We start from the raw sequence: 21,835 nt of genomic DNA, 5'->3' as shown, positions 1-21,835 counted from the left end.
AAGGCAGCAGGAGAAAACTGGGGTTTGGACCGGAAAACTGCTAAATTTGTTTTCAAAATAAAAGCACAATGTTATGTTTGTGAATGAGCAAGAAATGATGTTCAAGGGGAAAGTTCCATTCGGCGATTAGCACTTAAGTGAAATTAAATAAATAAAAAATAAAATAACCTTGAGCTATCACTCAATGTCACTGCAGTAAGTTTCACAATAGACAGATGTACAGCACAGGTGAGGTAGAGATGCAAGTCACGAACGATTTTGGTAGACAGAGCAAATTTAACCAAGCAAAAACAATAACAAAACACAAACAGAGCTAACATGTATGATTTTTCAACGTCTTACTAAATCAGTAATCACCATTGAATACAGTAGTAATGTGCCTGTTCATGGACTAAGCAAACCATGACTGAATTGATGAATCTTACTGTTGGAATGATCTGTTATCAGGTTGATGAGCAGAAATGTTGATCCTGATTCTGGGTCATACCACATACTAAACCAGGTTAGTGATACAGATGGACTGTTGCAGAATAGTGAGTATTCACCAATCTGTTGCAGCTCCAGCATGCAGATGGTATGATTTAATAATTTTGCATTCTTTGTGGCTTTTTGTAGGGGTGGAGTAATAAGGGAATGCTCATTTAGGATTAGATGGACAAAGGCATTATCAATATTTCTTGAAAAAGTTCAGATTCAAGACTACTCATAAACATTAATCAAGCATAGTCAAATTATAATGTTTAAAATTAGCATAAATCTTTCCTAGATACACAGTAATTGTGAACAATAAAATAACCACATGATCATACACTATTTATTATATAAAATATGGGCCTCATGGCAGCTGAGCACAATTAGTTACTAATAACAATGTAGTTACTAATAAAGCATCCACTACGGTTAAGCTCATACTTAGACGAAAGATAGCCTGAGACACATTATAACCAGTCATAAAAAAAGGAATACAATCACCACTGAAAAGCTTAATCGTAACGTTTGGGTGTGTTTTAATTTGAAACCTGTAACCGGATGTTCCACCCTAACTGTGTCTTGCTTGACACTTGTGGTAGGAATGGCGGCTAAGATTACTAGAGGAAGGAACCCGGAGACCATGAAACTTTACTTGTAACGGCCCCGCAGAGGAATTTGTGTCCAGGGAATCGTAGAGACACCATCCCATCACGGATTAAAGGGAGAAGAAGTGCTATTTCGTGAGATAAGTGCGGTAGACGTCCAGGCTGAGGAGGTGGACGCACTTTGCGACTTGCTAGTTAGCTTAACGATAGTGTCAACTGACTTTCAAGGTAGCTGTTAGCTCGCTGTGCTACTAGCCAGCTGTTGGCTACTTGCTTTGGCTGGCCCAACAAGTTAACTAAGCCATTGCCTGCATGAAAGCGTTCATTATTTGATTTTTTTTGAATGGTTATCAACTCTCTTGATCAACAGATAGTATTTGGGATTGGTAGGGAGTCAACACGGACATTATTCCTGCTATCCCCAGCGTTAGCTAGTGCTTTAACGCTAGCTAAGTTGGGATCTGAAGTCTCGCCCATTTTTGGATGCTGCCCCAGCCATTGGCTACGAGCTAATAAACAGCCAACTAGTCTGGTTTTCAGATCCGATTGGTACTACGATGGAAAGTCTAACGTTGAGTGACATAGAGCAGAAATATTACTCGGATCTTTTCGTTTATTGCGACACGGACAACACCAAAAAAGTGGCTTCCAATGGGAGAGTTCTTGACCTTTTCCGGGCGGCCCAGCTACCCAGCGAAGTTGTCCTGCAGGTAAGCTAGCGTTAGCTAGTGCCAACTCTAAAGTGTTGCCATCATATGATGGTAGTAGTCCACCAAACATGTTTCCACTGCGTGATATTTCATGTACTTGTTGGACATCAGAGTTTACCTGTCATACATTCAAGCTTTGGTTAGCTTTACTAGTTAGCAGTGCTGCGCAGAAAAACAGACACACCTTCTTCTGGCTAATGTTAGCCCAATGAAAGGGGCTGTCAGTCACTTAGTTGTCCTTAGCTGGGGGGGGGGGGTTTGGCTCTGACAAACACCTCATACATCTCTGATCTTGTTGCAGACGCTGGCATTTTAGCCTTCAAAGTATTTCACCACGTTATGCCTCACATGAATGCTGAATATGTTCTGTCTGCTCCCTCCATTAAATCTGTCACTGTGTTCACTGCTGGGTCGAGCTGATGCAGTGGAAATACAGACCCAACAACACGGTGCCAGCTGCTCCTTGTGATTTATGGCAGTTGTCACCTAAATCCACACTGTCGCAACATTACAAGCCTGGGTAATGGAGTGCTATTCAGTTAGCCTTTATAGAGGTTTTGTTCATATGTATTAACCCTGAGTACATTTTATTCCTGTCATGATCTGGATCGTGTGCCTGCTGCAGATAAAGTGTAATCAAAGTGGATTTTATGTGTCTGTGAAAGGCCATCATGGAATATATTTTTGGTATCAACTACTGATGCACATGATTTAAATGCCTGGAGGTGAAGGTAAAGGAATTGGATTTTGTTACTGAGGTCTATTTGTTATTGTCTGCTATGCCCAGGATATATTGACAGCTTTGAGGCTATTTTCTGATTGTCCAGCGTTTATTGACGGTCGCTCTGTGCTACCTCAGAGTGCCTTCTAATGCATTCATGTGGTGATCACATCCACTGCCGTGTCATCAAGACCGTCTGTTCCCTGTCTGTTAGCTGTGAGTTACGAGCAGCCAGTGGAACCGCTGCAGCTCATTGTTGTGACTCTCAATCTTTCAGCAGGGTTGTATTTGCAGTTTGCAAGTATGAGTTCTTTTCTCAAGGTCAACAAGGGGAGCGGTGTGGTGAAAGAATTGGGCAGTGGCGTAAAGCCTCAACTCTCAAATTGTACTCTGTTGTGAACGACGAGATGCACGCAGCTGCAGTTCTGTGTGTGTTCACAGGCTGGAGAAAATCACTGATGTGTTCCATTCACACGTACGCAGAATAAGTCCTCTGTCAGCAAGAAAGGGATCAGTCAACTGTGGCAGATCTCAGTCGTTCACGAGTCTCTCTTAAGGAGTCACGTGATTCTGAAGTCATGAAGTTTGGCTTCCTGGGTCTTCGTCACATGACCGGGCAATGCTTTGTTTGCTTTCCCCAAAAAATGACAAGATGTCCTGCACAGTTTTATCAATGTTGTTAATGTTCGTCCTTGCGTGTGTGTTTAGATCACTGAGTTATGCGGAGCCACTCGGCTCGGTCACTTTGGGCGCAGCCAGTTCTACATCGCCCTGAAGCTCATCGCCATCGCCCAGTCCGGTCTGCCCCTGAGGGTGGAGAGCCTCAACTCGGGTGAGTCCACCTTTCTGAACCCCAATCAGACAAGTGGAGTATGAGTGGAGTACTTTCAGCCTGGATTACCACTGATGTTGTTTACCTTTTTGTTTATTTTATAAATCATAGTTTAATGAGTGAGGGGATGTCATAAATTGGGTGGAAAAGGCATTTAGTTTAATAACCTGAAGAATGCCAGTCAATCCTTGAAACGTCGTCAGTCCGGCATTTTACGTTGTTTAAAGTCAGAAACAGTTCAATCAGCCAGTCGGTCTGTGATCTCAAAGTAATGGTTCGATCATCTTTTCCTTTTTCCACGTACCAGACTTCCTTCTGCAGGACTAGAACAACCAAAATGCTCATTATTTGTGTGTGTGTGTGTGTGTGTGTGTGTGTGTGTGTGTTTGTGTGTGTGTGTTGCTACTGTAGATAAAAATGCAGTATCATCAGAGGTGATTTGGTGACCTAGATTCCTGCGTTGTTTGTGGCGGCTACAGATGTTTGTGTTTACCTGAGTCCTCTGAGCCTGTAATTACCTTTTCTGTTTGTCTTTGGCGTGACTCTCGAAAAAACATGTAAACATCACCTTCGACATGAAGCGACTCGTTCGGTCTGGATTGTACCAAGATTAATGCTTCATTTTCTTTATATATAGATGGATAGATAGATAAGTAGATAGATAACAGAAGGATTAAGGAGACAGTTCCCCGAGTGTCATGTTCAAAGAGATGCATATCAGATTGGAGGATGTCTGAACTGCACCAAGTTCAGGATGTTTGTTTTGCTCCATGCAGTCAACCAATAGAAAGTTATTAAAACAGAAAACACTTTTCTGGTATAATAAATATCGTGTTGACTCTGTTGCTGCGTGCTTCCTTAGAAGTCGGCGTGTTGTTCCTGTGTTTTCGCTGCTTTCATGTTCGTTTGGTTGCTTCTGTTTATTATCTTTCAAATTAGACCCCAAAAACTCTGCCGTCAGTGTCGAAGCGGCAGTGTGTCATACGGCAGCAGCTGACCACTGGCTTACAATCCCTGTCTTTATTGTTTAGGATTTATACACACACACATACACACACACACACACAGCAACAGATTCAGTATCTGCCAGCTACGCCCCCACTTGATAATGGCCAGTTGTGGTAATCTGATGCAGTGTGCTCCTGATTTGTTTCTGTTCTGCTCAGATTGATTATAATCGGGTCATTAAACGCAGCGAGGCAACATGTGTGAGTCATTCTGGGTTTTTTTTGTCCGTGTCGTTTCTTTGTGTACGAAACCAATGCATTTTTATTTGTGGAAGTAGCCTGACTTTCTCTTTCAAAAGGATATCGTTTTACAGATTTCCATCTTGCCACAAACACATTTCTCAAAACCGTTCTGACTGATTGTTCGGGTTCCTCTCCCCCCAGTCAAAGACCTGCCTCTGCCCCGGTTCGTCGTGGGGAAGAACGAGGCGGAGGCGAGGCATGCCGCTCTGTACCAGGACACTGACAGCCAGGGGTTGTACCCGCCTTCCGCCACCTCAGTAATACCCAGACCTCCAGGGAGGGGTCTCCAGAACAAGAAAGCACCCCCGTCATCCACCTCACATCCCGTCCACGAGGTCATCCAGCCCATGGCGCCCAGCGGAGAGCCTCAGGTCAGCAAATTACACCTAACGTCTGACTTTTTTTGTCATTTCTTTGCTTTTAATCTTATAATTACATGTAATTTAATATAAAATACATTAAACTCTGCAGTAAATGCGTTACATGTGGACGTTAGTGCCTTTTATCTGTCTGCACACATTTTATTTCCTCCCGCAGCAGAACCCAGCCTTTACTAGAGATATGCTGCTGTAGGAGGGATGTGCTTCCTGTGTTTTTTTCCCTGTGAATGTTTCCAGCTGAAGTTTTCTGTTTTGACTTTTCCTGCTGAAAGCAGCAGTCAGTCGAGTCGACGTCACCCTTTAGTATTTAATCTATGGGATGTAAATCATTCGCTGCTCGCGTGTGAAACCGTAAAAAAAAAAAAAAATTCTGAATACACATCTCACATGTTTGACGGTGATTTTTTTTTATGTCTGCTAGCCCGAACCGACGTCCCCGGTGGTGTCCCCTCACCAGTCCCCTCCCACCTCCCCTCACTCGTGGAGGAAACACAAGCGGCAGCACAGCGGGGGGAACGCCGACAGGCAACCTGTGGCGACCGCAACCGGAGCAGTGTGGACGCAGTTCAGAGAACCGCCAGCTACGGGTAACGTCCACCGTCAGCACCTCACCCGTTAATCCGTTGAGTCGACTCTTTTAATGACAGGAAGTTGATGCCGTTGTCAGGGAGGAACACGCCGCTCGTCTTTGTGCTACTTCCTGTTTTTCATTGAGAGCAACTTAAAGCTGCAGCTGGTTTTCAGAGGAACATGGAAGACGTCATGTGATCCACGCTGTGCTGTCATCAGCTCAAAATGCGGCTTGAATTAAAATAATCCCAATAGATTATGGGATCTCAGTGTCTTTGCTGTCCTTTTTCCATCCAGGTCCAGTACCTGGTGAGGGGATGTGGTCGTCCCACTCGCCGCCGCCTCCGAGTCAGGAGAGCTGGGTCAGTTTCACAGCGGACACGCCGCCGTCCAGCGCGCTCCCGGCAATGCACCCGTCGTCTGTTCAGGTAGGGCGCTGCTTATCAGTGAAGATAAGCGAGTAAAAATTATTAGAGAGCAAAAATTATCAGCGCCTCTAATCGGGTGAGAGCGAGCCACCAGACACGGAAAAAAAACAGTGATCCCGCCGGCGACACGAGCAAACAGTTCATATTGGCTCAAGGTTAAAAACTACGACAGCTGGTGCGATGGAAAACTGTGACCTCTCTACCCTAAGAGCTTTATTTTAGACAGGCAGAATGCACTTTTTAAAGACTTTTAAAGGTTTTTTTAAGTAATGATTTTGCGTTGTTGTTTTTTTTCCCTCACGGCATCCCGTAGGAAAGCACAACGATACGAACCGTGGCCTCAGCGGCAACGACAAATGAGATCCAACGACAGTCCAGCGGCTACGACGACCCGTGGAAGATCACGGACGAGCAGAGACAGTATTACATCAACCAGTTCAAAACCATCCAGCCGGACCTCACGGGCTTCATACCCGGTAAAGACGCGCTCGCAAAGACGATCGCTGTCATCATCATCATCATCAGCATCTGGTGTCTTTGTCTTCCAGGTTCCGCCGCTAAAGAGTTCTTCACCAAATCAAAGCTACCGATTTTAGAGTTGTCACATATTTGGTGAGTCAGCGTCGTCAGTCATTTTCATAAGTGTTTGGTTTGACCTCGTGACTGTTCGACCTCAAAAACCGATGCTCATTCAAATATAAATCACCATTTGTTATTAATAAAGAGCCAAAGAGAACTGATTTTCAGCTTCTTGTTTGATATATTTATTCTAAATGATTTTCTGGAAGAAATAAAATGTCTCTGAAGCCAAATTTAAGAGGAATAACTCGGTGATAATTGCTCAGATGGGAATGATGCCTCCAAGATGTGGTGTTTTGTTTTTTGTTTTTAAAAAAAGAAAGCTGACAGTTTTATTTGGGAAAAGGAATCTCACTGATGCGACGTGTGTTTTATGAAGGGAGCTGTCGGACTTCGATAAAGACGGAGCGCTGACCCTGGACGAGTTCTGCGCCGCGTTCCACCTGGTGGTGGCCCGGAAGAATGGCTACGACCTCCCCGAGAAGCTGCCCGAGAGCCTGATGCCAAAGCTGATCGACCTCGATGACTCAGCGGGTAACTCCCTCCCCCCACCTCCCTTGTTTCGCTCAAACAACCTCAGGTCTCATAAAACCCGTCGAGTCGGTTTTATTTGCACTGCAGGGTGTATAATCTGACTCCCAGTCGAGATGGTAAAATGATAGTTTGTGTTGCGGTTGGTGAATAATCCAACTAATCCTCCCCCCCCTCAGGGGTTCCAGAGACGAGTGCTGACGTGGGATACTCCGGCTCCCCGGTGGAGGTCACCCCCAACAAGTCCCCCTCCATGCCTTCGCTCAACCAGGCCTGGCCAGAGATCAACCAGAGCAACGAGGTTCCGACACGCACGCACGACCAGTCAAACCGCCGACTTCCTGTTTGTCCCTTTCTCCGCGTTTCATTCTGTCCCAAACATTCAGGGCCGATCAGATAAAGTTGCTTTTTTTTTTTTTTTTTTCATCCATCCATCACGACTGATCGTCATCGTCAAACATGATTACCGTACATATTTTTTTGTTTCCATTCCCATCGGCGGCATCGCATCACCGCGTCGTTGTCATCTGTCGGCGACGCGGCGGCGTCGCCGTCGGCGGCTCAGGCTGATGATGTAATTGTGTGATGTCACTGCACTGGCTGACTGTCATGTTTTTTTCTCACTGTCTGTCTGTCTCCTGCAGCAGTGGGAGACGTTTAGCGAGCGCTCCTCCAGCTCACAAACTCTGACCCAATTTGACTCTAACATTGCACCAGCTGATCCTGTAAGTCAATCACTTAGTATGCATGGTTTCACCATTAATGGAAGACATTAACCCTCTCTGAATCTCTCTCTTCTGTCTCTTTCTGCATGACGTTCCGTCTGTCGCATCGGCATTGGTCGGTTTGTGCTGTGACGTGGCTAGCTTAGCATCTATCAAACATCATCTTTTTTTTTTCCTGCAGTAACATCCACCAATCACGAGTGCTTTTTTTGCAAGGTTTTTTAAAAAAAAAAATCACTTGAAGTGCTTTTAAAGTTCTGGAAATCCTACAAAACAACACTGAACAGAACCCAAAACAATGATTTAAAAACGCTTTAATTTTCTGACAAGTTGGAACCACAACTGTTAGCTAAAGCTGCTAATACGTCAAATGGAATAAAAGTAGCACGAAATCTATGGAAGTATCTACCTGAATTAAACGTTAGAGAGTGGATTTACTTCATTACTTTCAGGTCTGTGTTTAAAACACGAGTCCGTTGACATTTTAATATCAGAAAATGAAGACAAAGATGTTTAATTTTTGCCCGTCGTTGGTCAAAATGGGGATTAAAGAAACGTGAATCGGGCCTGCATCGATCCAAACACTCATGCCTGAGCTTGCGATGATAAAGCAGAGTCAGCACTTGGTTTGACAGCGCGGAGGATTTATGCCTCGAACCGGGTTGAGGCCTGACAGAATCAACCGAAAAGGAAATGTTGCCGAAAGCAAACATGTCTCTATTTGTGGATTTATTTTCTCTTTGTAAATCCGTTTGTTTTCCCTCCTCCCCACCCCTCCAGGACACGGCCATCGTCCACCCGGTGCCCATCCGGATGACTCCCAGTAAGATCCACATGCAGGAGATGGAGCTGAAGAGGACCGGCAGCGGTGAGGCTTAGAGACTGTTTAGTGGACGGAGTTTAAAACAGTTTTTGTGTGTGTGTCCCGTGTCTCAGAGCGTCGTGTCCCTTCGCTCCTCAGCGGAGGTAAAGTAGAGGTAATGGCAACCCTCAGAAGCAGAAAACACTAAACATGTCATTAAACACACTCCGAACCGGTTCGCTTTTTTTCCTTAAAGAGGCAGTGGGAACGTTTGGCGGTCACTCTTTTCTTTTTTTCTCACCGCTCTGTGTGATTATCTGCTGGAAGCTCACCGCTTGTTGTTTCTCACGCTTTTAGATCACAACCACCCGACCAGTCCGCTGCTGGCTAAACCGCCCGAACTGTCCGAAGAGGTCAAGTTACCCGCGGCCATGAAGTTTGTAGCCGTCAACACCGCGGGTGAGTAAAGACGGGCGTTTGGTCATAAATTATTTGTATTGGTCATTTTTATTTCTACACGTTTTATAGATTAGAAGCCAATAAATGAATCTAATCTCGCATGTTTTGTTTTTTCCCATGAAGGTGACGGTTACAGCAGTTCAGACTCCTTCACCTCGGACCAAGAGCCAATCACAAGACAGAGGTCGGCTGCCCCCTCCCAGCTCATTTAAATCGCCTCTCGCTTTCGTCTGTTACTCATTCACCATCGCTCCATGCTTGTGCTCAGGTCTCAGTCCGGTACGTCTCCAGAGGCCCTAAAGGTGGTGGCCCCGCCTCCACCCCCGCCCCGCCCCCACCCGTCACACTCCCGCTCCTCGTCCCTCGACATGAACCGCACCTTCGCTGCCTCGTCTGCCCCGGGACAGCCGCAACCCTCCGCTATAGCTTTCCCGCCTGCCGTGCCCCCCCGACCGCTGCCCACCCAGGTGAGACCAGCAAACGATGTGAGATGACGTCATCATCATCATCATCATCATCATCACAATCACACCTCCTCTACTTCCCCGTCTGTAGTCGTCGGTGCCACACGCCGGGCATCGCGCGGAGGCGGAGGGCGCCCCAGGAGGGGCGGTGCTCAACACCACCTCCCCCCAGCAGATCCCCCAGCAGCCCAACTTTGCAGACTTCAGTCAGTTTCAGGCCTTTGCCGCGTCGGAACAGCCGTCCAGCCTTCCGGAGGTCGATTTGCACAGCGAGCCGGGACAGGTGGGGTCCTCACCCGGGGGGTGACATCACTGCTGGAGGGGTGGATTTAACAGTTTAATCTGACGTGTTTTTTAATCTGGTGCAGGCGGAGAAGTCTACGGAGGGCGCCGGCCCTTTAAGAACAGTGAAGAGCGACGGCCAAGCGGACGAGAGAACCTCGGCGACCGTCAACTCCGTGAGTCATCCTCAGAAATCCGCTCTAGAAATGGAATCCGAACACATTTTATTTTTTTGTGTGCTACCGATTGAATTTGTGAATTCCTTTACACACTTGTTTTGTTTACTTGTCGTTCCATCAGGTCAAGGGGTCGTCTGGGCCTTTGGCTCCTCCCCCTAAACCCGTTCGACGGAGGTTGAAGTCTGAAGACGAGCTTCGACCGGAAGACGAGCAGCACGGTCTGCAGAAATCAAACGTCATTGCTGCTGTTCTGGCCACTCAGCCTTCCATCCCCAGGTAGGAAAAGACTTTCTAAAGTCTTTATAATATAAGTTTGGGGGGGGTTTCTAATGTCATTTGGTCCTTTTGTTTGTTTTCAGGTCAGTAGGAAAGGACAAAAAGTCGATTCAAGCTTCAATCAGAAGAAATAAAGAGACGAACACAGTGTTGGCACGACTGAACAGTGAACTGCAGCAGCAGCTGAAGGTTTGCGCTGCTGTTTTATATTCATATATCCGTATATTCCGTACTTCTCTCTGATTAACAGATTCCTAACCCTTTTTTTTGTCCAGGACCTGCTGGAGGAGAGAATATCCCTGGAAGTCCAGCTGGAACAACTCAGACCGTTCTCTCATCTTTAACCAGCGGAGACGAGAACATTTTGTGATTCACCCGAAGCAATGCTGTGGACCTCAGCGTGACCCCACCCCCTTCCTCTTCTCCGGCCCCCTCCATCGCTCCCTCCATCCGTCCGTCCTTCAACCACCTCGGCTTTTCCCTCGAGAGGCCTCGATCAACCTCCAGGGGGCGCTCTGTCAAAACTCTTTATCTCAATCATTCACTTACTAATCACAAACCAGGAAGGACCGGAGGGGCTCAGCGAGAGGAGATGACAGGAGCATGGGGGGGATGGGGGGGCTTCTACCAACTGGCACTTTTCGAATCTCTAAAGAGACGTGAAGGTGAGGACGGCAGCGGACCACCAACGGGATTAGGGTTGGCGGAAAAACACCCCATAACCCAGTCTAGGTCTGAAGACGAACCGCTGGTGTCCGACGCTTCACCCTCTGAGCGACTGAAGAAGAGACGCGGCGCGTTCGTGGCGTTTAAACGACTTACTTGAAGCTAGCGCCATCGTGTTTTATCTCGACCTCATCCAGCTTCTGTTAAAGATCAACCGGATTCAAGGAAACATTTCAGTACGGTCAGGAAAATTGGCAGATTAGTACAGAGACAAAAACATGACACAGCTACGTTCAAAGCGTCTCCTGTTTAATCGGAACACGAAGAGTCAAGTCCAGTTTCCTGCCTCTGATCTGGATCCACTCCAGAATCCAGTGGGTTCTTCTCTGGTCCCACTTCTCAAATCTGTGAAGTCGTTCTTCTGTCATCCTGCTAACAGACAAACAAACAAACAAACCTGAACACACGATTCATCTTTGGAGGTTAAAGCTGTTCCGTTAGAATCTGTCAGCTGAACTCCAACGTTTTCCCAAAACTGTCTAACGTCAAATCACGGAGACGAGTCGTGAGACGCGTCCACAAGCTTTAAGACGTTAAAGGGACGTCCTTTTCTTGGGAGTTGGTGCGGTCGGGCTCTCCGTTGAACATAACGGGCTGCTTCGGATGTGTGTGTGTGTGTGTGTGTGTGTGTGGTTGTTGTCCTTTTGGATCCGGTATGGAGGGATTGATGCGACTGAACGGTTTCACTCCCGCTCTCTGATCTCAAACGCAGCCGCCTCCCTCCCTCCCTCTCCCTCTCTCTCTCTCTCTCTCTCGCCTCAACATTTCAGCTTTCTTTGGCTGATTCCGGTCTTTTAATTTCACATGGTTACAAAACAAACAAAAAAAATCAAAAAAATGAATTTGAAGTTTGCGTTTCAGCTGCTCCGACTGCAGGAAGCGGAGTTTATGAAGAATTGCGTCGTCGCTGGGAAGAAAGTTTTGCTGTGATTTTGTTTCCAGTCGGTATTCAGGTGTATAGAGCCAAACTGACTGCACTATGCAAGTATGGACGATTGGTCACAGACCGACTGGGCTTAGCTGTTTGTACTACCATAGTAGCAACTATGAGGGGGCAGTGTAGTACCTGAGATCTTCCAGAAGAACATCTGCTGTACGTTTGTGATCCATTTTTTTCCTTTTTGGGTGTCGAGGAGCGGCGCCTCCTCTGCTCCCCGACCGGAGGGAAGGAAAACTCCACATCAGTGTTTGATCAGGGCGCTGGTTGTAGACTGAGAGTAACAAACGGAGACCAGTCAACAGAACGGGAGACCTGAATGACCCCCACCGCACTTTGACCCCCTCCTCCCCCACTATGATTCTTCTATTTGTCGTGTCCGTCTTTGTTTTTGTTTTTTTTACCTACGTTTCTGTCTTGTTTGAAAAGATGCTTTAAGTTCCAGTTGGAAACAGTCAGGTTTTTGTGCCATTACCCTTAAAGTCTTCTTTCTTTTGTGTGTGTTTTCTCTCGTGTGTGTGTGTGTGTGTGTGTGTGTAATCTGTCTTCTAAAGCCTTCTCAACTGGCGTTCAGGTTTCCACTGTGGCTGACTGACCTCTCCTTGTTGTATTCAAGGCTCGCCTTCTTAAAGTGTGTGTGTGTGTGTGTGTGTGCGTGTGTGTTTCCAGACCGGGAACTGATACCATTTAAAACCCTCATGTCGGACTGATTTACGTTTGCTACCACAACAGGTCTCTAAACCCCAAATGCGATCCAGGCAGACAGAAGCAATCAGTCACAGATTCACCTTGGATGGGATTTTGAATGCCACGCCCCCCAGATCTGTGCTGTATATTGTATATGATACACACTTTTGGACTCGTATGTAAATTTGCATTAATCGCTGACTAATGGCGTAAGATTATTCTATTTAATTCCTTCTCTCTTGGCTGTGGGATCCTAGATGTTAAACTGCATGGATGTACCGTATCTCTGCAGTCAACTAGCAGCTGTGTGATTTTTACACAAAAAATAAAAAATGGCACAATATTTTAAACACTGGTGTCTTCATTGTTAGGGTTTTTTTTTTTTTTTAAATATTGGTTAATAGCCTGAAAACACCACTGCTCTTCGGTGAATATCTTTCTGTTTGATGAATGTGCAACCGACAACCGTGAAAAAAAGTCAATAAAAAGACAAAGCCTGAAAGGATTTAAACAGATTTTAATAGATCTTAATCAGACTGCTGTACAAAGAGGCTTCGACTCATTTTGAATGTAATCACCAAGTTTTTCCTGCTTCCTGGTTGATCAGTGACTTCAACTCCAGCAAATGGACCGCTTCAACCAACTCTAATGAAACGAGATCTGAAGAAGGGTGTTTCAGGTTGTTGGAAGTCACCGAAGCAGCCGGAATAATGCGAAACTTTGGTTTCCTACTCATCAAATCTGAACTGAACTAATGTCGATGAAGAACAAGTTGGATCCTGTTATGTTAGGAAACCTGAAAGATGAGAATGAATTACCCATTTTAGCTCAAGCGTATGTCGTCTAAGCGCTGCGGTACCTTTATCTTGTAGCTTAGCTCGGGGTTGGAGGTACTAGTGACAGAATCCTGTCATCTACGTCTACTGGATATCTCATACAGCAGGACAAACCCCTCTAATCACAATACAGACGTCTGAGATTAAAGTCATTTGCAGAAGCAGGACTAGATGTGCCGGTCGGTCAGTCGGTCGGTTGGATGCCCTCAGGCGTTTTCCAGGTGTGCCTGTCATCTGGGCTTCAGGTGTGTTACGACGAATCCTGGATAGTCTTCGTCAGCCCCAGGATTTATTTGACTATGCTAGGAAAGCAAACACAAGACAATCAAATATTTGCAGCACTTTAATCTCCCCCTTTGGGCCATTTGCTGTTTCCCCAACTGTTCCGTCTGTCTGCGACACTTACAGGCTGCTTTCCTTGTAGCGGTCCAGAGCCTCCTGAGCCACCACCTCAGAGAACTTGGGGTCGGTCCACGGGATGTCACCCGGCACGCTGAAGTTCATGGGTGGGGAGTTGAACAGTTGGACGGAGACGTTGGTTTCCGCGGGCGTCTTCTCTTCCCCTGTCGGATTCTTCTCCGTTTCTCCAAACACCACCTGAAGCACATTTCAAAAAAACCTCATCAGTGTCCCTGAACGCCACACCTGAGCAGATCCTCTATCGGGTTCCGTACCGTCTGGACCTGAAACATGTTGTCTTTGGTGCTGTTGGCCAGAGACGACACCCAGCCGAACTGTTTGTTGAGCAAATCCAGGATGGAGGAGGTGTTGAACATGTGCTCCTCGAACTTTTTCAGGAGGCTGTTGTACCGCTGGGTGAAGCGTTCGGCCATGGCTAGCGCCTCCTCCAGCTCCTCCTTCAGCGGACCCTCCAGAGGCTTCTTCCCGGAGCAGTCTGCCCAGGAAATGGCATCGACTGTAAAGACTCTAGCTGCTTTCATGCACTTTTTTAATATTACTGGTGCTTTTTGGAGGATTTCAAGCTCCTAAATCTTCCTATCCTCCCTTCCTGCTTTCAAGTTTTCAGCGAAGGGTCATAAGAAGAACAAAACGTTCCAGCCGTCCCAGGTCGTCTAAGACGTTTCGTGGCTTTTTGTGTGATCGTGAGACGAATACCAAGCTCTCTGCATTTCCTGAACGTCTCAAGGTTTCACACGCAGATGATTCACTTTTCCCAAATCGAGTCAGAGGAAGAAAAACCTCATCATTGAGGAAGGGATTGCATAATTAAATTACATTCTCTCTGCATCTCCTGCCAGTTGTTTGAAGCCCTTCCTGTTTCCACATAAACGTAAATTATAATTGCATTTCTCTATAAATACATTTGTCGCCGAGGGAGGAAAAAAAAGGACATCCTTCATCATCTAACTTTTTCTGAATCATTTCCTCGATGAATATAAGTGAAACTGTTCTTCCATCTCACCGATGTGCTGGATGTCTTTGCACTTTTCACACTCGTCACGGAACTTGAGGCAACCGGCCGAGTTTCGCCGGATCTCCCGGCACGTCATCTTGCCGTTGCCGAAAGGTTTGGTGATGACGACGTCCTCGTTCACGCTGCCGTCTGTGAAAAAACAATTCCTGTTAACAGGATCTGACCCAATGGCGAGCAAAAGGTGAACGTTTGTGACCCGCCTACCCTCATTGGGAGGAGTGTCCAGATCGAGGTCCATCATGGAGTCCATGGAGCTGAAGAAGCCGGTGTCTGTCATGGGGAAGAACCAGTTGTTGAGGCTGTGGAATGGAGAGTGGAAGAGGGAACCCAGGCTTCTGGTCCGGCGACTTAACGGTCCCAGGAAGCGGGGGAGGAAGAACGCCTGAGGGCTGAAGAGAACGTGATCAGCCACCTGAGGGAACGCAAAGAACATTTGGAGATGTTACCGTCCGTATCCAAGCAACCGCATCCTAGAGTTTAAACCATCTCAGCTACCTTCATGCTGTCGGAGAACATTCCGTCCACGTCGTCGGCCATCATCACGTATTTGTCCTCCAGGTCCCTGAAGTGTTTGTTCTGCCGCTGCCCCTCCTGCTGCAGCACGTCGATGTTCTCCCCGTTGATCCAGATGGAGATGGGAGACGTTCTGTTCAGCACGTCCTCCAGCTGCAGACACAAGGACGGCGTTAGAGTTCATCAAACGTGTGCGATGAGTCATCGGTACGGCGAAGAGGAGACAGGATGGAGATGAGGAAGAGTGAGAGTACCGATGGGGATCTTTCTCAACCATTATCACCAAAATATCCTTGTATAAACTCATGAAATTTGACATTTTACCGACTATTTGTATAAAAACATGTCTCAAATTATCAATAAATATACTCGAAACTGTCCCTTGTGACTTTTCATTTACACATACATTGGAGTTGCTGGGGGCGGAGCTAAACTAGCACGTGTGAACATGTGATGGCCTGACCTGGCGTCCCACCAATCCGGATCCGCTGCTGCACGTGCGGGAGTAGTATTTAACGCAGGTGTTCTTCAGGCAGGGCTTACACTCCTCCCACAGGGCCTTCATGGTCTCGTTGCAGACCTCCTTCTCCTGCTCCAGCTTCGCCTCCATCTCCTGAGCCATACGCATGGCGTCCTGTGACGGAGCAGAGCTGTCGTTAGTCATCACTGCGGTAAAAGATGTGATAGCTAAATGATGGTTGTCACCTCTTTTTGCTCCTTGGTCTCCTCCAGGGCGTCCAAAAGCTTCTGGTGGTTTTCTGAAGACTTCTGCATCACAGTTTTCATCTCCTTCACTCCGCTGACGGCGTTTTCAATATGTTTGTCCAGATATTTCTCCCCCTGGAGGGAGATCTCTGTCAAAAAAAAAGAAAAAAGAAGATGTATCATACATTCACTGCATCGACCCTGATTGGTGTTTTAAATTAAAACAGTTTCTTTATTTTACCAGCCAAAAAAAAAAAAGTTAGTTTCCCGATTAGGGTGCAGCGAAACTCACGGTTAAGATCTTCTTTTGATGGATGAAGAATGCAATCGACCGAGACCAAAAGAAAGGCCATCACGGCTAAAGACCCCTTCTTCTTTAACATCATCATCATCATCATTAACATCCTGTCTGGTCCAGTAGGCAATGATGGGGGGAAGAAAAATCTGGACCAGCAAAACACAGAAACAGATTTGATTTAAACTCAATGGTGATGTTGTTGTAATGCCTCCCCGTGACCACTAGTGGGAGACAGAAGCGCCAGCGACACCAGAGCGGAATTACACAGTACAGAATTACCAGGCTTGCTCAGCGGTTTCACAGCACATATAAATAACTGGACTGATCAATACTGATGAATCATTCAAAGTGATGACTGATAGATGGATCTTCATCTCCATTTTCATTCAACAAACCAAAACTGACCTCAGGTCAGTATTTCCTGTGACTTTGGCAAACTACTTCTCTGACATTTGAGTCATCAGCTGCTCAATTATTCAACAATGACATTGATGGAAAATCCAAGTTACCCTAACTTTCAATGAATGCAGTGACTTTCACTCTACTTTTAGCTCCATTTTTTGTCTCTACCATTTCCTCAGGGAAATATCTATCCAGCTCTTCAGCTGCTAATTGCTCGGAGATGTGGTTTTTATCTTTTCCGTTTTGATGCTGTGCAGTAAGCATGCTTTTATAAGAAAGGAAAACTGCATCCTGTTTTTACAAATGAAAACTCAAAGTGTTTAGAAGATGAACCAAAGTTGTAAACAATAAACTAAAACTAAAAAAGGCTAAAAAGTTCAAAGATGAATTTGATTCTTTTTTGTCGAAGACGTAATAATTTAAAAAAACATTGATTTAAAAACATCCATTAAAACAGCTTTTTATCACCAGAGATTTACTCTTTTTACAGTTTGAAATAAAATGTGCAAAACAAACATCAAAACAATGCAATCCATCTTATGCAACTTGTTTTTCGGATCTGAAAAGCACTTATTCATCTGCTGCTCAGTGATGTTTGTGCAGACACCGCCTGCCCACCATCCCACGTTTCTATGGAAACAAGCAAAGTACGTTGAACACAGCATGTTGTTTTGGCAATACAGTAAGCCTGAAGCACTTCAATCAGCATAAAAAATATTAGTACATTATTAAACTGTATCTTACTAAGAAATGTCTCCACTTTATCTGCGTGATTATAACACTTGAGAATTTTTATATTTGTTTCTGGAACATTATGAAAAGATTCTGATGTAATTAACCTCTGAATCTGTGCTTTTATTCTGAAAAACTGAAAACTGAAAAATCCAAGCCTGTCAAAGACCCGGCAAGACTGACACCCACCTGTGATCTACAATATGTCCCACTTTCTCCTCTCTATATAAACTCATGCGTTCACAAGTTGAACACAAACAGAGCAGAAAAATGTGGCTGTTAAAACAATGAGGCCAGTATTCACAGGACAACAACGCCATCGCCCAATTAAAACGTGATAGAGGAGGGTTGGTTCCAGTAAGAACAGTTTCTAAAAAGTGAAAAACAAAAAAAGTTTAATGCCTGGAAAACATGAGAAAAACAGAGGAGGGGTAAATGATTGAAAAACAGCGACTGGAGGGCAGGAAATAAGAGAAGGAGAGGGATTCAAAACAAATAAAAAGAGGAGAAGTGAAATAATGAACAAAGCAGAGGTCAGGACTGTTTGTTGAGTAGCAGCTGCAGACGTTCTGGTTACACAACTGAACGAACGCGAACTGACCGACTGTTCCTAATGCCGGATGCTGCCAGCAGAGACGTCCAGAAAAATCTATTTCAGCTCCATTAAATGAAAAACCAGTCAAACATTTCCGTCACCGCCCAGATTTTGCCGCATGATTAGTCACTAACACATTCTATAAATATACTTTTTGTAATATTCTTTTCTTTCAGGCTTGTAATTTAGTCCCTGTCCACTTGTTTGTGTGTTTTAGATGCATATAAGTATAATTTTAAGAAATGACAGAGCAGACCACCTGAAGGAGCTAATTCTAACCTTGACGACATTTAAATGATACCCTTGCATCCTCATATTAAGGCTCGTGTGTGTTTGTTTGTTTAATGAACACCTCCGTTTGTGTAGTGGCTCATTTTTAACTATTATAAAGAGAATTAAAAAATATTGCCTTCATGACATCAGTTTTCTAGAATATTATTGTTATTGTATTTTATGCTATATATTAAGCTGCAAGTTCATTTTTTATATTTTTTTTATTCAAACTTACCGTAACACCAAAATAGATAGTGTTTATGTTGTAAATACTGCACATACAGTCATGCTATATTTATTACTGTGTTCTTCAATATGATCATTGATTTTTTTTAAATTAATCAGCAAGAGTTTTGATGTTTGATTGATCGCTTTCAATCAAAAATGCTCACAACTTCACATTTTCCAGTTTGTATTTGCTCCCTGTTTTATCACAATAAATTCATTATCAGGATTTGAAAAGGCGGCTAACTGGAAAAAGACATTTGAAGATGGTCCCTTTGCATCAACGACAATAGATTCAATTCTTTTTTTTTTTTAACAAATACTTTAGGTTTTAAAGACTTAAACTAAGATTTCATAAAATAATTTGGTTTCAACCAAATTTAAGAAGAACAATCCATGAACCAACCTTCATTATCCAGGTTCCTTCTAAATACTGTATATGGGACAAGGACACACGTGACTTTATTATTATTTTAATAAGGGTTCCTGGTCACGTGGGGTGGGAGGAATTAGGGTCTTTCTAATAAAATGAAACCTATACTGCATGCATCCTCTGTTCCCTGTCAACATTTAAACAAGGTCACCTTAGCAAAGAGCAGGTCTGTGTCTCAGCTGAACCTGCCTGTTTGATGCGCCTATGTTTAACGCGTAGGATGTGAGAAAGTGAACCAACCGTACAATGACGTCATCTATCCTAATCCGGTTGTTTTGATCCGAAAATAGCGGCCTCTCCCTCGAGTAAGCATGAAGTCAGCGTTTCTGCAAAAATAACTTAATAAATCTGAATAAAATTAAATAAATAAATCAATAATCATAATAATTAAAAAAAAACTTTTTCCTAGAGATTTTAACTGAAAACTATTTTGAATCTGAACGCATTCCAATATGTTATCTCGTTTATTCAAATTTCTCATCATGAAACATCGCAGCCCCGACATAAAGATGCAACTGGAACGTCATCAACTAGAATTGTAAAATAAACAAACAAACTCACAAATAAAAAAAATAAACAAACAAACAAATAAATAAATAAACGGGGCCCCTGTGACTCACCTCTGCTGGTTTCCTGAGACTCCAGATCGTCTGAAGCTGCGTCAGTTTCTCTGCTGCTCGTATTTATACCAGCTGGAACCGGGGCGCTGCAGACACGTGACTCACTGACGAAGCGCTCTGCCAGCCGCTACTGTCAAGTCACGGCAAAGCAAATACTACATCCTGTTGTGCTCTTCAAAATAAAAGCATCTTCTTAAAAAATTGTTTTGTTTTTTTGAGGAAAGTGGAATGCAGGGTAAAATATGTATCCCTATAGTTGATGTAACCTTTGCAACTAACTTTCTTTCTCTCTCTCTCGTATATACATATATGTGTGTGTGTGTGTGTGTGCGTGTGTGTGTGTGTGTGTGTGTGCGTGTGTGTGTGTGTGTGTGTGTGTGTGTGTGTGTGTGTGTGTGTGTTATATCCGGGTTTTCTGGTTAGACAAATGTTTACACTTAATTAAAGAGAACCTTTTGCTTACGTTTTGTCAGTGTCAATATTGAATAAATGTAAAACACCCACTAGACAAGTAAAAGATAAATTTGAAAAAGGGGTTAATTTTTAAAAACAATTATACTGCTGAGCTTATGACTGCAAAACCTGTTCCCATATTAACATACTGTATACTAACGTTCATGTGAGCCGTTCCTTTCGTTTGGAGGTTGTACTTTTATTTTGAAATCCAGGTGATTTCCCCCTGTCTTTACTGTATTAAAATTTCAGTGTCTTTACTCTTCAGAGGACTTTTCCAGAAGTTTTGCGTTTTTTGGCAGCAGCAGTCAGAGCTGCTGAGAAGAGAAACCCAGACTGACTCATCATGAAACAGCTTCAACTTTCTCTGCATAATCCCTGAACCACATCCTTCAGCTTCACAACAGACACCAACATGTGTCAAATAATAGAACATATATATATAGCTTTATAGTTTTGAGGACATTTTGATATGATATAGCAATGAACTCTAATTAATGAGTTAAAATCTGAACAAGAGCAACAGAACAAAGTGAAAGCTGCTGAAGGGAGCAATGATCAAGAGTGATGATCTTAAATATTGATGTTAACTTACAACAACTTGGCTATTAAAATGTGAATACTCCACATAAATTCAAAAATGAGCTCTCTTTAAAGAAAAAATATGTCTTCAATGGAAAAGCCACCTGCCCTAACATGTGCTGTAATTTCCCATAAGCGTGAGGCAGCATTAAGGAATTTGAAAACATCACAAAGAGGTGGACATCCATCACAAAAACACATCAGTGTTCAAAGAGCTTTGAGTCAGCATCTGTCAAATCCAGCGTTAATAACACGGCAGCAGTCTGTCTTTAAACAAAACCATCGTTCTTCAGTCCAGCTAAACAATAACTGAGGAGTGTGTCATGTGATGGGATGGATGTTCCAGTAAATCAACACACACACACACACACACACACACACACACACACACACACACACACACACACACACACACACACACACACACACACACACACACACACACACACACACACACACACACACACACACACACACAGATTTTTCAAATCTGTGTCAGCAGTCATCTCTGCAGAGTTCTAATCTACTTCTCCAGCAGATGTGTGCAGCATTAACGTATCAAAACCTCTGCTAATAGCTGTTCCACGTTTAAACACAAGTAACTGGATGAGAAGCTTTTCCTGAGACACTAATTTTCCCTAAAAAACCTTTGAAAAAGAAAAAAGATGTACAATTTTTGCACAAAATTGATGGTTAATGCCTTGTGGTGAACTCACAAACAGAATTCTATTTCAAACGTTACACCCAGAAATCTCCCCCAGCAGTAGAAATGATCAACTTTATCATCCGCCCTATAATTAAATGTTTATATAAGTTCTTATTTATCCTGACTGTGCTTAGATTTGTATCTAAATGTACAAAGAGGTGGAATGTCAAGAGTTGTCTACTGGTTGTGTATTTGTATTTTTATTTGCTTGTTACTGATTAATGATTAAAATGGTTCATGTTTGTGTTTTTGGACATTGAAAACTGCTTTTATCTCCAGCTTGTGGTTTGATGAGGGATCTGAGTCTCGGTATCGAGGCTAATGTGACACTAGGTGGCAGGAATTCCATTCTTATGGGCTAAATTCTCCTTATCTCCCAGAGAGCCTCACAGCGGACACACAAACACATATTT

General features: G+C 44.2%; 2 protein-coding genes across 3 annotated transcripts; one reads left to right on the top strand and one right to left on the bottom strand.

The window, feature by feature from the left end:
- The first annotated feature begins 1,072 nt into the window (after positions 1-1,072).
- On the top strand, positions 1,073-12,957 carry reps1 (RALBP1 associated Eps domain containing 1). Of its 2 annotated transcripts, XM_068342644.1 has the most exons (19): positions 1,073-1,786; positions 3,216-3,339; positions 4,731-4,960; positions 5,391-5,556; positions 5,837-5,967; positions 6,281-6,443; positions 6,516-6,579; positions 6,926-7,080; positions 7,257-7,378; positions 7,722-7,802; positions 8,583-8,670; positions 8,962-9,063; positions 9,187-9,247; positions 9,332-9,530; positions 9,619-9,810; positions 9,896-9,985; positions 10,110-10,264; positions 10,348-10,453; positions 10,540-12,957. In XM_068342644.1, the coding sequence occupies exons 1-19, from the start codon at positions 1,634-1,636 to the stop codon at positions 10,606-10,608; spliced, it is 2,451 nt and encodes an 816-aa protein (XP_068198745.1). In that variant the 5' UTR covers positions 1,073-1,633; the 3' UTR covers positions 10,609-12,957. The 2 variants fall into 2 exon arrangements, with proteins under 2 accessions (XP_068198745.1, XP_068198747.1); XM_068342646.1 differs by lacking the exon at positions 7,722-7,802.
- A 154-nt stretch (positions 12,958-13,111) lies between these two features.
- On the bottom strand, positions 13,112-19,782 carry clu (clusterin). The gene is made up of 10 exons (XM_068343171.1): positions 19,682-19,782; positions 16,396-16,547; positions 16,104-16,252; positions 15,862-16,032; positions 15,381-15,551; positions 15,090-15,297; positions 14,874-15,014; positions 14,125-14,345; positions 13,857-14,047; positions 13,112-13,752 (listed from the first exon to the last, which is right to left on the bottom strand). Exons 2-10 carry the CDS (start codon positions 16,505-16,507, stop codon positions 13,740-13,742), a joined length of 1,377 nt encoding a protein of 458 aa, XP_068199272.1. The 5' UTR covers positions 16,508-16,547; positions 19,682-19,782; the 3' UTR covers positions 13,112-13,739.
- Between the last annotated feature and the right edge of the window lie 2,053 nt (positions 19,783-21,835).

Source organism: Antennarius striatus, chromosome 19 (assembly GCF_040054535.1).
Source record: "Antennarius striatus isolate MH-2024 chromosome 19, ASM4005453v1, whole genome shotgun sequence".
Classification (NCBI taxonomy): domain Eukaryota; kingdom Metazoa; phylum Chordata; class Actinopteri; order Lophiiformes; family Antennariidae; genus Antennarius; species Antennarius striatus.
Note: the sequence above shows the minus strand (reverse complement) of the source record. Positions and strands in the feature narration are given on the sequence as shown.

What these genes read in the sequence shown, in the direction of transcription:
- reps1 (XM_068342644.1), top strand. Translation starts at nt 1,634, where the DNA reads ATGGAAAGTCTAACGTTGAGTGACATAGAGCAGAAATATTACTCGGAT. An exon ending in CCAGCGAAGTTGTCCTGCAG is followed by an intron (nt 1,787 to 3,215) that starts GTAAGCTAGCGT and finishes GTGTGTGTTTAG; the next exon opens with ATCACTGAGTTATGCGGAGC. An exon ending in CCTCACGGGCTTCATACCCG is followed by an intron (nt 6,444 to 6,515) that starts GTAAAGACGCGC and finishes TTTGTCTTCCAG; the next exon opens with GTTCCGCCGCTAAAGAGTTC.
- clu (XM_068343171.1), bottom strand. Translation starts at nt 16,507, where the DNA reads ATGTTAATGATGATGATGATGATGTTAAAGAAGAAGGGGTCTTTAGCC. An exon ending in GGACACTCCTCCCAATGAGG is followed by an intron (nt 15,015 to 15,089) that starts GTAGGCGGGTCA and finishes GTTTTTTCACAG; the next exon opens with ACGGCAGCGTGAACGAGGAC. An exon ending in ACATGTTTCAGGTCCAGACG is followed by an intron (nt 14,048 to 14,124) that starts GTACGGAACCCG and finishes AATGTGCTTCAG; the next exon opens with GTGGTGTTTGGAGAAACGGA.